The following is an 11,856-nucleotide window of genomic DNA, read 5'->3' as shown; positions in this document are numbered from 1 at the left end:
AGCAAAGTAGTATAGCACACGCAAAAAATCCCAAACTCCAAATATAACACGCCCTGACGTTGAAAATTAACACAAAACACACACGTTTCAGAGCACTCGGTTCAATCCCCACCACTCCACCCCGCATCGTCCGAATTTGTTTGCGATTATCCAAAAACAAGCAACACATTCATTAATCGGTGATATTCCAATATTATTCGGCGAGACCAGTAAACTACAAAGTCTGAAATTATAAGAATTGAACGTCAGTTTGGATGGGTTCATGGAAGTGCGAACGATTTCAAAGCGCTGGTTAAACTGTGTGAACCTCCGAGCTTTCGTTCAATTCTTAAATGTTTAAACATCAGACAATTTCAAGTACGGGTGAGCTCTACCCTGTCTGATCATTTCGATCAAAATCAGGGCGTCCCTCACGCAGCATACCATCAAGTCACACTTCTCGGGATCAAAGTTAATAGTTTCACTGAAGTATTAAACAATAGCGATGATGGTTCACTTTTTGTGGACGATTTCAACATTTCTTTTCGTGGTAAGAATATGAATACAATAGAACGACAGCTACAGATCTGTCTGAACAAAATTCAAAAATGGGCTAACGAAAACGGCTTCAAATTCTCAAAGTGGTGAGAGGATCAGACAACCCTCCTTCACTTGTACAGATCGTTAATACGCACCAAACTAGACTCTGGATCCATTGTCTATGGTGGAGCTTGTAAAAGCAATTTAGAAAAATAAGATACAACACACCATCAAAGCCAAAGACACTGTCTCCTTGGAGGTTTTAGGACCTCTCCCGTGGACGGTTTGTTTGTGGAGGCTGATGAACCTTCACTCGAACAGCGCCGCATTAAACTTTCACTGCATTCAAATAAATCCAATCCAGCATACAATTGTGTTTTCCACCCTCAATATGAAAACCTGTTTCTGTCCAACTTGATTCTATCAGTGTACTGCACTAGTGACCAAGATTACAGACGTAAGATAACATTACACTTTCTCATACAAATTATTATCACTGGATAGATAGACGTACTCTGGGTTTACATTGAATGATATTTGTTTGTTTGCTGTTTATCGCTGCATTCGATCTTTATGACGCCGTATGTATGACAGATCGGCAAGACAATATAGTGATCGGTAGTATGACCAAAGATCCACGCTGTCGGGTACCATACACCGTCAACAAATCACTCAGCATGACCACCCGATCCATTTGGTCGCCTCTGACGGCTAGCGTAGATTGTTGGGGACCTACTCTACCCGGAATCTCCACGGGGTATTTCAACGTCGGTGCCTTTGTTGTAAATATTATCGGCCAGAAATATTCGTCCAGTTTAACAACAGTAATGAGCTAATCTTGACAAACCCTCACGCCGGCGTTATCACGACACTGCGACAACCTCTCCCGCGACCATCCCGCCTGGGAACCTCCAGGTGGCGCCAACCTTGGGTCTGTTGTCGTCCTACCCCGCCGTCATACCAGAGGGACATGATGAACAAACAGAATACCAACCAGGGGGCGGGGCAGGGGTGCACGTGGTGGGGGTGCACGTTGTGGGGATGCGCGTGGCTGCTGCTGATGATGACGGTGGCGGTGATGGGCACGACAGGTATGTTGCATGTTTCTTGTCTCTGTTAAGATACACATTTGTTCCACGGTATTTTTAGCTTAACGTCGCTTTTAACATTATTTCTGTTATATCATGTCTTGACAGCTAAAGGCAGGAGGATGCAGGTCTAATGTGTTTATGAAACACATGGGTACGGGTCCTGACAAAACTAGAAATATAATCAGGGCTGACCCACGCTCATAGTTTTCTAGCACGTTTAAAGGACACAACTCTGCAGAGCGAATTGCATCGCCTCAGACGCCTTGCCTCCCAGTGCTTACCCTGGGTATGTTGACACTAATTCATAACATAATGCTGAGAAGTGACAAATGAAATAATATATATATGCTCAGCTCCAAAATAAACGCACATCCTAAACTATGAATTGTAATATATTACCTTTTCGTTTTCACACATTTCACACGTGTATATTTTGGAGTTGTTCTTAAAACTCACGTTTGTGTTGTTGAGTGGCTCTGTGTGGTGTACACAGCAGATGACGAGATAACGCCAAGAGGTCACACACCCAAGTTGGTCGTGTGTTACAGGTGAAACTGGCCCCACGTCCTGTGATTCCATTGGTTAAAGCCGCACTCAGCAATATTCCACCCATATGTTGGCGGTCTGTAAATAATTGAATCTGGACCAGACAATCCAGTGAATGACATCATGAACATGATATTGCCGGAATATCGCTATAGCGACGTAAAACCATTCTCACTAACTCAGTAGTGTCCCATTTGTTGTAGACAAACGAGATCTAAATTTGTAAATATTTGGCTTTTAGAATGAACAAAGAGACACAAAATGGTATTCATCTCTTGTGCCCAAATGGATGGTGGCTATGGACATTGTCCAATATCAATACCTTATCATCTGCCATGCATTATACGATAGCTACGCGATAAATCACAAAGCAGAATGAAGAACGAAGCATGGTTTATTTCACGATAAAACATTGTTCTAACATGACGTCATTTCTGGAGATTCGAACATGCGCTCGCAACCTGATGACGTGACGTCGTATGTTTGACACGTTATTTGTGAGAGGGAAGTGTCTCGTAAGTTGTTCCCCATAGATGTAGCAGGCAACACAGAAAAACGCGATGACCGAACGAATGCATCCAGCATGGTGAGATATGACAATCGGCACAGAGACAAAGGTACCAGTAATCAACGTGAGGATTGTGAGAATATGCGGGAAATACCCTGTTGTGCATAAAATGGACTTGTCCGACGTTGCCGATATCGGATTTTACAGACGAAGTCATCATTATTTAAATAAGGGTTAATATTTTTAAAGCGTGTTCGTTTTATCAACATCCTCAAAAAGGCTGTACATAGTGCTGATATCTCATATAAGAAATAAATAACTCGTGGTCGTTGTTTATCGTACAATAAAACACTGCAGGGTGACTGCGCCCCTCATGGTTTATTCTCTCTGCATTTATTCTTACGATAAACAACGACCACTCCCACAACGTTTTAAATCTACTCGACGTAACCTGCTGGGCACAAGAAAGCATGCACTCGAAAATTGGATTTGACCCCAAAATTACAAACGCTATCTAAACGTTACTCAGTTGAAAACAGTCGCCGGAACACTGTATACTCAAGGTTAAAAACACATATCTGATACCAGTACAAAATGCATTAGCATCGAATAATCATTTCTTCTTTGTTTACTTATAAGCCGACATCAAACGTGGGTGTATACTTCCTTTTGTCCGGTAGTTTCCTTAACACGTAACAGTTGTTTTGTGTTCAGCTTCAGAGGCTGCATATTTAGAACACCTATTCCGCCAACGATGTAACATAACAATATTACTATTTCATTTTTCTTTCTTTTTTATTTTATTAAATTATTAAATTATGTGTTTGTATTGTTATCTATCGTGTAGTTGTCCGATTCTCGGACACAAACGTTGATACTACCTAATTTCGTTTATCCGACATACTTGTTAATCCGACATACTTGTTAATCCGACATACTCGTTAATCCGACATAATCATATGCAACCATCGATGTCGGATTAACGGGACTTGGCTGTATTCAATAAAGGTTTTTATTTCCAAAATCTGTCATTCTTGAGCGACGTATTTCTTTTGGTGTTAGTGAATGAAGGTTCGGTTAGATCTAACACGGACAATGTGAACGGAAAGTGTTTTTGTATGCAATGAACGCTGACAATATGGAAGGAACTGTGCATAATCTCAACAGGTAACAGACAGATCCGATCAATGAGGATTCCAGATAGGACCAGGTCCCAAGTACACTATGCTGGTCGTAAGAGGCGACCCAGTGGATCAGATGGTCAGGTTTGGTGACTTGGGTGCTGGCATGCCATCCTACTTTAACGGCGTGGATCGCTGGCAATATCAATCACTTGATTGGTTGGTCCAGATTCGATTATTTTCAGAACGCCGTCATACTGCTGGAATTTTGGGGCGTTGTGCAACAGAAGAATACTCACAGTCAGGTCATTTATGTCAAAGTCAAGTCATGGTCATGTCATTGTTACGTCAAACTCGGCTTATTTCCGGTCATCGTCAGGGCATGGACAGGTCATAGTCAGGTCCTACACGGTTCATACACGGATTATGGCCGGTCATGGTCGAGAGATGGTCAGGGCATGGTCAGGGCATAGTCAGGTCATACACGGTTCATACACGGATTATGGCCGGTCATAGTCGAGAGATGGTCAGGGCATGGTCAGGGCATAGTCAGGTCATACACGGTTCATACACGGATTATGGCCGGTCATGGTCGAGGGATGGTCAGGTCATAGTCGGGTCATCCACGGATTATGGCCGGTCATGGTCGAGGGATGGTCAGGGCATGGTCAGGTCATAGTCAGGTCATACACGGTTCATACACGGATTATGCCCGGTAATGGTCGAGGGATGGTCAGGGCATGGTCAGGGCATAGTCAGGTCATACACGGTTCATACACGGATTATGGCCGGTCATGGTCGAGGGATGATCAGGGCATGGTCAGGGCATAGTCAGGTCATACACGGTTCATACACGGATTATGGCCGGTCATGGTCGAGGGATGGTCAGGGCATGGTCAGGTCATACACGGTTCTTACACGAATTATGGCCGGTCATGGTCTGGGGATAGTCAGGGCATGGTCGGGTCATAGTCGGGTCATACACGGATTATGGTCGGTCATGGTCAGGGCATGGTCAGGTCATAAGCGGGCCTCAGCCTCTGATCAATCCCTTTCATCTGTAGTTATCTCCTTCAAATTAAAGATTCCCACGAAATTCACAGGTCTCGTTCTCGGCATCAACTAGGCCCCACAGCGTGCCGAATAAGCGTCGAATGTCAGAATCATTGTTCACCTCAAATTCTTTCTTTGCCTGTTTCAGAAAGTCTGACTACCCATGAAACTGACGACAGTGCCCCCTCTATATTTCAAGGTTAGAGTGTCACTTATTAGAGAAATCCTTTGTTTTCGAAAGTTGATGATTAAGAATAGTGGACCGCCTCTGGTCTAGCGGTAGAGCGTCAACCAGGAGAGCGGAATGTTAGGGGTTTGATCCTCGGCCGCGTCATACCAAAAGACATTAAAAGCGGTACTTGTTTTTACCCTGCCTGGAGCTCGGCATTAAGGTGAGGTGAGGTGAAATGGGGTTTAACGTCGCGGCCAAGATTATTGCACTTATATAGCGACGTGCATGTATTTGTGTGTGTGTGTGTGTGGCTGCTTGTACTAAACCGTACTGATGCCGATTTATAGTGCTAGCTCACTGAGATACCATGCCGCAGTTTAACATGAATACCCCACTCAGACACAGTATACTGACTCCGAGCCAACCAGTCCTTGTTTTAGCCCCTTAATGTCGAGCGCCAGACAGGGTAACAACAAGCACCATCTTTTAACGTCTTTTGGTATGACACGGCCGGGGATCGAACCCCGGACCTTCCGCTCTCCGGACGGACGCTCTACCACTAGACCACGGAGGCGGTCCTCGGCATTAAGGGGCTAGAACAAAAGACTGGTCGACTTGGAGTCAGTATACTGTGTCTGAGTGCGGTATGTTAAACTGCGGCATGGTATTGATTGATAAACACAATTACCCCTGATTGATATGCATAATTACCCTGATTGATATATACAATATCCCTGATTGATATATACAATTACCCCTGATTGATATACACAATATCCCTGATTGATATACACAATATCCCTGATTAATATACACAATATCCCTGATTGATATACACAATATCCCTGATTGATATACACAATATCCCTGATTGATATACACAATATCCCTGATTAATATACACAATTACCCCTGATTGATATACACAATATCCCTGATGGATATACACAATTATCCTGATTGATATACACAATTACCCTAATTGATATACACAAGTATCCCTGATTGATGTATTCTTTTATATTTTCCACTTTTATAATAATTTCGAAGTCAAATTGATTCTTTAATTACATGAAATGTACAACTGCTATCACAAACATATCTGACGATGGTAATGACTGCTCTTTGAACACTTACAACAGCTATAATTGTGTTATGGTTAATTTATTCCGTTTCAGTGTTTAGTAAGATGATCCAGGATATCAGTGATGCCGGTACGTAAGCATGGAGATGTGATGTGAGGTGAAATCAGCAAGGGGAATAGACATTGCTGTACTTGTCACGCATGCGTGTGTGTTAACTGTACCCCTGGAAAATGTCACGTACTTGAAATTGTTTTCATGAGCTGTGTATTATTCAAGTCATGGTGTTCATGTATGTTGTTTTGTGCCGCAGTATATATGAAATAAAGGTATATCACGGCCGCATGTAAATAATCGAGTCTTGGGCAGACAAACCTGTGGTTGATCTTATGAACAACATCGCCCGCCTTCGGGGAGCCATGGCATTCCTATTCAATTTAGACCGCATCCGTGGCCTAGTGGCTAGAGCGTCCAGCTGGAGATTGGTAGGTCGGTGGTTCGACCAGCGGTCGCGTCATACCAACAGACGTTAAGAGATAGTACTTTTGCTAGCCGATCCGAGAAGATTCCGGGGTAGAATAGGTCTTCAGCAACCCATACTTGCCGTAAAAGGTAACTATGCTTGTCGTAAAAGGCGAATAACGGGATCGGGTGGTCAGGCTCGCTGATCTGGTTGATGCATGTCATCAATCCCAATTGCGTGGATCGATGCTCATGATATTAATCACTGGATTGTCTAGTCCAGACTCGATCATTTACATATTCCGTCATATAGCTGGAATATTGCTGAATGCGGCGTATAACAACAAACAAACAAACCAACTTTTGCTATCCTGCCTGGAGCTCGGATTGAGGACTGGTGGGATCCATCTTCCCGAGGCAAGAGAGTAAACTGACTATAAAAGTCCAGTTACCACCCTTGCCGAACTAGGCTGGTATTATGGAGTTACATTTTGGCTGGGCTAACGAGTCTATGCATAGTCCAATCAAATCGCTCACCAAAATCGAAATCCGGTTTGTAAAATGTCATGCAGATTTCTGGCGATTGCAGGTTTTGCAAAGCATGTAAACCGCCAACTCGTTGTCAACAGATATTTTCCAAGTCTTTTCATGTTTTTAATCAAGGTACTCACGTGATTTGATGCACTTCGCGATGTAAGACCCGTTTTATCACAATATAGATCTTGATTATCATTCAGATCGTTTTGACTGGGCGCCGCCATTTTGTTTGAAACAAATGCAAGTGATACGAGAGGTGGAATCTGATTGGTCCATAGGAGAGTCTTAGAAGGAACATAACTCGTATGACCACTGGTGGCGCTACGGTCGAGCCCAGGAATTCCCGCCTAGTTCGGCAAGGGTGGAAACTGGACTTTTATAGTCAGTTAACTCTCTTGCCTCGGGAAGATGGGTGGGATCGGTATCCGTGTTAAACTGAGACATGATATCGCAGTGGGCTGGCACAATAAAACCGACGTTAACCACGTTTCACCTCAACTCACCTACTCAATGTCGTGGTGTCGTGTGACAAGCATGAGAGTGATGGGGAGCTGTTCCAGTGTGGATCCAACAGTGATCCTTACATACACATTACACATAATTATTAGGGGGCACGGGTGGCCCAGTCGCCTGAGGCGCCGCGACTCGCTGTGCAGAGTTGCGTCCCTTGGGCACGCCAGAAACCTATGATTGTGGGTTCGAATCCCGGTTCGCCCCGATTATGTTTCTAAGTTTGTCAGCACCATACCCGTGCTCGTGGGTTTCACCCAAGTGGTAAACGTCTGAGACCTGCATCACTTCGGGCTTTCCTCCCACATTAAGCTGACACGCCGTGATATAACTGGAATAATGTTAAAAGCGGCGTTAAACCCAACACACTCACTCACTCACACTCATATTTATTAACGGTTTTTTTTGGTTTCAGTTTCACAAAAGCCCCACGTTTCAACTACCGTTGCAGCCATACTGAATAAAGGTAAGGGGGACAGGCAAGAAGCAGCCACTGTCGGGATCCCAACAACACTTTCACTCCGCAAATTGATGCGCGAACTAAAAAACAGAGTGAAGAAATAAGCATAGTGTTAGGTTATCTGTGTTACCTGTAAATAACACCCCCAGTTCGCCCCGACTATGTTCTATGTTTGTCAGCACCATACCCGTACTTGTGGGTTTCGCCAAAGTGTTTGTTTGTTTGTTTATTTGTTGGTTAATATAACAGCTATATCACGGCGGTCTGTAAATATTCCAGTCTGGACTTGACAATCCAGTGATTGGCATCATGCGCATCGATCCACTCAATTGGGATACGATGACATGCATCAAACAAGTCATCGAGCCTGACCACCCGATCCTGTTAGTCGCCTCTTACGACAAGCGTAGTCTCCTTTTACGGCAAGCATGGGTTGCTGAAGACCTATTCTAACCCAGATCGTCACGGGTCTTCGGTTAACATCTGAGACCCGCATCACGTCGGGCTTTCTTCCCACATTAAGCTGACACGCCGTGATATAACTGGAATACAGTTCCAAGCTCACTCACCTGTACATAAAACCGCGCTCAATTGAATTATGAACGGGCGTGCACCTAAGCGCTTGTCGTTTCAATTAGAGGTCCTATTTTTGCTTTATAAACGCTGATTCACCCATCGGGATCGTGTATATTCTAAGGTCATGGTGGTTTCAAATTCTGGTTCTATCAGTATATCGGTTGTATCAAAATATGTCGGCTTATATCCTTGGGCTCGTATAAACCTCACTATCGTCTATTGAAGTCATACAGGAAAATCGATTATCTATATTTGTGGAAAGCTATTTTTCGTATCAGATGTGTATTCCATTTTTCCATTTAAAAGCGAACAAAAAAATGCCCCAAATCAGAACGACACAATACAGGATCTGTTTTCCATACCCGTTTTATATTGCTACTTTTACACCCTCAACAAGAACATATAATATTCTACTTATCATCTTCCCGAGGCAAGAGAGTTTACTGACTATAAAAGTCCAGTTACCACCCTTGCCGAACTAGGCTGGTATTATAGAGTTACATTTTGGCTGGGCTAACGAGTCTATGCATAGTCCAATCAAAATCGCGCACCAAAATCGAAATCCGGTTTGTAAAATGTCATGCAGATTTCTGGCGATTGCAGGTTTTGCAAAACATGTAAACCACCAACTCGTTGTCAACAGATATTTTCCAAGTCTTTTCATGTTTTTAATCAAGGTACTCACGTGATTTGATGCACTTCGCGATGTAAGACCCGTTTTATCACAATATAGATCTTGATTATCATTCAGATCGTTTTGACTGGGCGCCACCATTTTGTTTGAAACAAATGCAAGTGATACGAGAGGTGGAATCTGATTGGTCCATAGGAGAGTCTTAGAAGGAACATAACTCGTAATGACCACTGGTGGCGCTATGGTCGAGCCCAGGAATTCCCGCCTAGTTCGGCAAGGGTGGAAACTGGACTTTTATAGTCACTTAACTCCCTTGCCTCGGGAAGATGTATACTTATCTGCATAATTGTATACTAAGAGGTACACACAGTGCGCAATAGAAGAAGACCCGGCATCTGGGGGTTAACTTAACAGGAAGGTGATGCTGGAGACCAAAGCTCTCTGTTTACAGATTTAAAGATTGCCGTCCTCGTACGTCTAGTCAGTCTTGGACGTAACCCTGACGTCACCTTTCTTGTCATTCAGTTAAGTCCGCTTTCGATGACGCCCAATTTGCCACGTTACGCGCAGGCTGGTTCCTGCAGTGTATCGACATGTGTCTCCACGGTGACGTGGACGACCACGGCGCCTTCTCGAACCTCTTCAACGTGAACAATAACGTCACCGTCGAGGCGCTGTTCAAGTGCAATCACTTCTGTGTCGACGCCGGGCCTAACTTTAACAACAAGAACCACTCACCAGACCACATCATTGTCGGTGAGTATAGCCGGACAATATCAAAGTCGGTGAGTATAGCCGGGCCATGCTACAGCAGCAAGAACCACACACCAGACAACATCATAGTCGGTGAGTATAGCCGGACAATATCATAGTCGGTGAGTATAGACGGACTATATCAAAGTCGGTGAGTGTTGCCGGACAATATCATAGTCGGTGAGTATAGCCGGACAATATCATTGCCAGTGAGTATAGCCGGTGCAGCAGGCTCGAATCAGTCCCTTAAAAATTCACTCTAGAGTGTTTTGAGCCGAGGCTGGGATCACTCTAGAGTGTTTTGAGCCGAGGCTTGGATCACTCTAGAGTGTTTTGAGCCGAGGCTTGGATCACTCTAGAGAGTTTTGAGCCTAGGCTGGGATCACTCTAGAGTGTTTTGAGTCGAGGCTGGGATCACTCTAGAGTGTTTTGAGCCTAGGCTGGGATCACTCTAGAGTGTTTTGAGCATGGCTGGGATCACTCTAGAGAGTTTTGAGCCTAGGCTGGGATCACTCTAGAGAGTTTTGAGCCTAGGCTGGGATCACTCTAGAGTGTTTTGAGCATGGCTGGGATCACTCTAGAGTGTTTTGAGCATGGCTGGGATCACTCTAGAGAGTTTTGAGCCTAGGCTGGGATCACTCTAGAGTGTTTTGAGCCTAGGCTGGGATCACTCTAGAGTGTTTTGAGCCTAGGCTGGGATCACTCTAGAGTGTTTTGAGCCTAGGGTGGGATCACTCTAGAGTGTTTTGAGCCGAGGCCGGGATCACTCTAGAGTGTTTTGAGTCGAGGCTGGGATCACTCTAGTGTGTTTTGAGCCTAGGCTGGGATCACTCTAGTGTGTTTTGAGCCTAGGGTGGGATCACTCTAGAGTGTTTTGAGCCTAAGCTGGGATCACTAGAGTGTTTTGAGCCGAGGCCGGGATCGCTCTAGAGTGTTTTGAGCCTAGGCTGGGATCACTCTAGTGTGTTTTGAGCCTAGGCTGGGATCACTCTAGAGTGTTTTGAGCCTAGGGTGGGATCACTCTAGAGTGTTTTGAGCCTAGGGTGGGATCACTCTAGTGTGTTTTCAGCCTAGGCTGGGATCACTCTAGTGTGTTTTGAGCCGAGGCTGGGATCACTCTAGTGTGTTTTGAGCCTAGGCTGGGATCACTCTAGAGTGTTTTGAGCCTAGGCTGGGATCACTCTAGTGTGTTTTGAGCCTAGGCTGGGATCACTCTAGAGTGTTTTGAGCCTAGGCTGGGATCACTCTAGTGTGTTTTGAGCCTAGGCTGGGATCACTCTAGAGTGTTTTGAGCCGAGGCTGGGATCACTCTAGAGTGTTTTGAGCCGAGGCTGGGATCACTCTAGAGTGTTTTGAGCCTAGGCTGGGATCACTCTAGAGTGTTTTGAGCCTAGGCTGGGATCACCCTAATATCTGTTGGTATATATGTTGGTATATATGTAGGTATGTCTGTAGGTATGTCTGTCGCAATTCAAACGTTTATACATCTTTTGTCTTCAGGGCGGTGATGACGTCACGCACGTACTTGGATTAAAGGCAGCTATATAACGCACAAGCATATGTAATGTTTCATGTAAATATATCAGTTATTTGGAAACTAGCAGGTTTACTGTTATCCACGGACGGGGGCTGAATGGTGAGGGAGAAATATCCACAGATTTTGCCCGTAGTCAAATCATCGAACCACAGAACAGGAGATGAACCGACAATGTTTTCAAATTAGAGGGGCGGTCGGGTAGCTTTGTGGTTAAAGCGTTCGCTCGACGCGCCTAAGGCCCGGGTTCGATTCCACACATGGGTACAGTGTCTGAAGCTCATCTGTCGTGTCTCTC

The 11,856-nt window shown here is 44.6% G+C and overlaps 1 protein-coding gene across 3 annotated transcripts; it reads left to right on the top strand.

Annotated features, from left to right (window-relative positions):
* Nucleotides 1–1,415: 1,415 nt before the first annotated feature.
* On the top strand, nt 1,416–11,624 carry LOC139460812 (uncharacterized). 3 transcript variants are annotated; one of them, XM_071242286.1, is made up of 6 exons: nt 1,424–1,610; nt 4,987–5,037; nt 6,189–6,224; nt 8,017–8,067; nt 9,797–10,027; nt 11,525–11,624. In XM_071242286.1, exons 1-6 carry the CDS (start codon nt 1,490–1,492, stop codon nt 11,530–11,532), a joined length of 498 nt encoding a protein of 165 aa, XP_071098387.1. In that variant the 5' UTR covers nt 1,424–1,489; the 3' UTR covers nt 11,533–11,624. The 3 variants fall into 3 exon arrangements, with proteins under 3 accessions (XP_071098388.1, XP_071098389.1, XP_071098387.1); XM_071242287.1 differs by lacking the exon at nt 6,189–6,224 and having other exon boundaries at nt 1,416–1,610; XM_071242288.1 differs by lacking the exons at nt 4,987–5,037; nt 6,189–6,224 and having other exon boundaries at nt 1,416–1,610.
* The last annotated feature ends 232 nt before the right edge of the window (nt 11,625–11,856 follow it).

The sequence above is a fragment of the Haliotis cracherodii genome, unplaced genomic scaffold (assembly GCF_022045235.1).
Source record: "Haliotis cracherodii isolate W230 unplaced genomic scaffold, xgHalCrac1.p SCAF_14, whole genome shotgun sequence".
NCBI lineage: Eukaryota > Metazoa > Mollusca > Gastropoda > Lepetellida > Haliotidae > Haliotis > Haliotis cracherodii.
This window is presented reverse-complemented; position numbering and strand designations above follow the sequence as displayed.